This window comes from Anarrhichthys ocellatus, unplaced genomic scaffold (assembly GCF_004355925.1).
Source record: "Anarrhichthys ocellatus isolate YVR2014 unplaced genomic scaffold, GSC_Weel_1.0 scaffold7332, whole genome shotgun sequence".
NCBI classification, from domain to species: domain Eukaryota; kingdom Metazoa; phylum Chordata; class Actinopteri; order Perciformes; family Anarhichadidae; genus Anarrhichthys; species Anarrhichthys ocellatus.
In genome coordinates, this window is record NW_022287306.1 from 1 (window position 1) to 2,024 (window position 2,024).

Consider the following 2,024-nt stretch of genomic DNA (forward strand, 5'->3'; position numbering starts at 1 on the left):
ATGAAGCACCTGTCTGAGAAATGGATATATAGTTATAAATAAATAATTTTATAAAAATATATATATACATCCATAGATAACTCTGTCAAGCTAGCCATATTCAGCAAAGTGAACATCCTTTCTTCTACAGTTGTCCTCAGTCTCATCTGCTTAACTTGGTCATGGAGGCATCAACATTTAATTGAGATGGTAAATTAACAGTGAAAACTCATCATAGCTTAATTTAACATCAGTATTCATAATTACACTTCATGTTTACTTCTCCTGATCTTTACCTCCTATAACAAGGTCCATAGGGGCATCTCAATAAATAAACACGTTATTATATTATATTATACATATATGTGTTTGTGTTTTATATTATACTAAATATTATAATATGATATATTTATTATACTGAATATTATTATGTGATATATATATTATTATATTATACCAAATTGCCTGTGAGGGTGACAAAAATAAGATGTCCTGACGTGTTTGTCAAAGTGTTATTTACTGCTTTTTTTCATGTTGGAATAAATGTTAAATATTTAACTGCAAAGTAGTAATGCGTGTTTGATACCTTACTTTTTTGCATTAAATCATACTGGGGTGTTTGCTGAAATTGATTGGATGTGGCACACACTCACTTCCACAAATAAAATGAGAATATTTTCAATGCAGAACATCTGTATGGAGCACTTTAGATTCACACAGTTCACCTGATCAATCAAGTATAAATATGTCCAGATCAAAAACAATGTGCACTCACCAAGTCAATGCACAGACAATATCAGTGTGTGGTATGTTATTTCACAGAAACTAACTGCACATCTAAAAATAATAAACCTACCATGAGAAGGAGAGTACAAAGTGAATGTGGCATACACAGAGTGAGTCGATCCGAGCAGCAAAGCCATGAAGCAAAGACAAGGAAGAACCTCAGGCAGGAAATTTGGGCAAAATGTTATTTATAGGCTTTATCTTTTCAGAACATCAAATCTCAACATAGCCTCCACAGGTTTTGACACTTGGGTTTGTGACAAAAACAAGGTTAATTGTGAGAGGGGGCATTTCTTCTTTTGGTTTTGGGAAGAAACTCCTTGGCACCCTCAGAACTACTTTGCCGCGCGGTATGTTTTCATCATGTTTGGCATGATGGTTTCGTCCTTAGCCACTGCCCTGTTCACTTGCTTTCCCACTATTTGGGACATCTCCTCGAACGGGATGCCCATTGGGTTGACCACCTTCCCCTTCATCATCGCCGGAGTCAGGGCAGTATTTATGGGGATCAGCTGGCTGGCCACCACGGACTGACCGTTGAAGAATGGAAAATAAAAGGTCAGACATTATTATTGTTCTCATGGCAGAGTTGGAAAAAAAACAATTCAAAAATGTTTTCTTAAAGGTTCTCTGTCTTTCTAAACAGAAAACTATTGAATTTTACTGTGGCTCACATTTTTAAATATTTTTTTGTGGAGCAAGAATATCTCACCTGGTTGGCTGAACTCATGTGGTCGACACAAAGGAGGACGAAAAGCAAACCGGTTAAAATAACTGACTTCATAGCTGTGGCTGAGACTTCTGACAGGACAGGTCCATGTGCTGCATCTAATATACAGTATGTGGGAGGACTTAACCGGCATATCCCGTTTCCTATTGGCCTGAAAGTAGGTCACTGTGTCACACCTCCTTATGTCAATTGTAATGGAAATTTTATATTCTTATAAGTAAAGCATAACTTGTTTTTGTGCAAACTATCACAAGCTTGACAACGGTTCTAATAGATATACAATATTTGGGGTAAAAAGCAAGCTGAGACAGGGGAAAAACTCTCCCAATGCGCCATCCCAAAATCATATGAGAAAAGACAAAATAGATGCCTCTAATGAAGCTCTAGTGCAAGTTCAGTCAAGAAGACTATATTCTTGCATGCCTAAGCCCGTGGTTTAGTTCTCATACATCTGCCAATCACTCCTCACGCATGCACACTTGTTGTTTGGGGCTGTTGATCATGATATCAACTGTCTAGATCGGCTGGT

At 37.2% G+C, this 2,024-nt stretch overlaps 1 protein-coding gene across 1 annotated transcript; it reads right to left on the reverse strand.

Annotated features, from left to right (window-relative positions):
• Positions 1-1,100: 1,100 nt before the first annotated feature.
• Positions 1,101-1,552, reverse strand: LOC116380472 (type-3 ice-structuring protein 1.5). Its single transcript, XM_031842386.1, has 2 exons — positions 1,478-1,552; positions 1,101-1,295 (listed from the first exon to the last, which is right to left on the reverse strand). Exons 1-2 carry the CDS (start codon positions 1,547-1,549, stop codon positions 1,101-1,103), a joined length of 267 nt encoding a protein of 88 aa, XP_031698246.1. The 5' UTR covers positions 1,550-1,552.
• Between the last annotated feature and the right edge of the window lie 472 nt (positions 1,553-2,024).

Coding starts and splice junctions, on each gene's coding strand:
- LOC116380472 (XM_031842386.1), bottom strand. CDS start 1,549: ATGAAGTCAGTTATTTTAACCGGTTTGCTTTTCGTCCTCCTTTGTGTC. Junction 1,296..1,477: donor ACATGAGTTCAGCCAACCAG/GTGAGATATTCT, acceptor TTCAACGGTCAG/TCCGTGGTGGCCAGCCAGCT.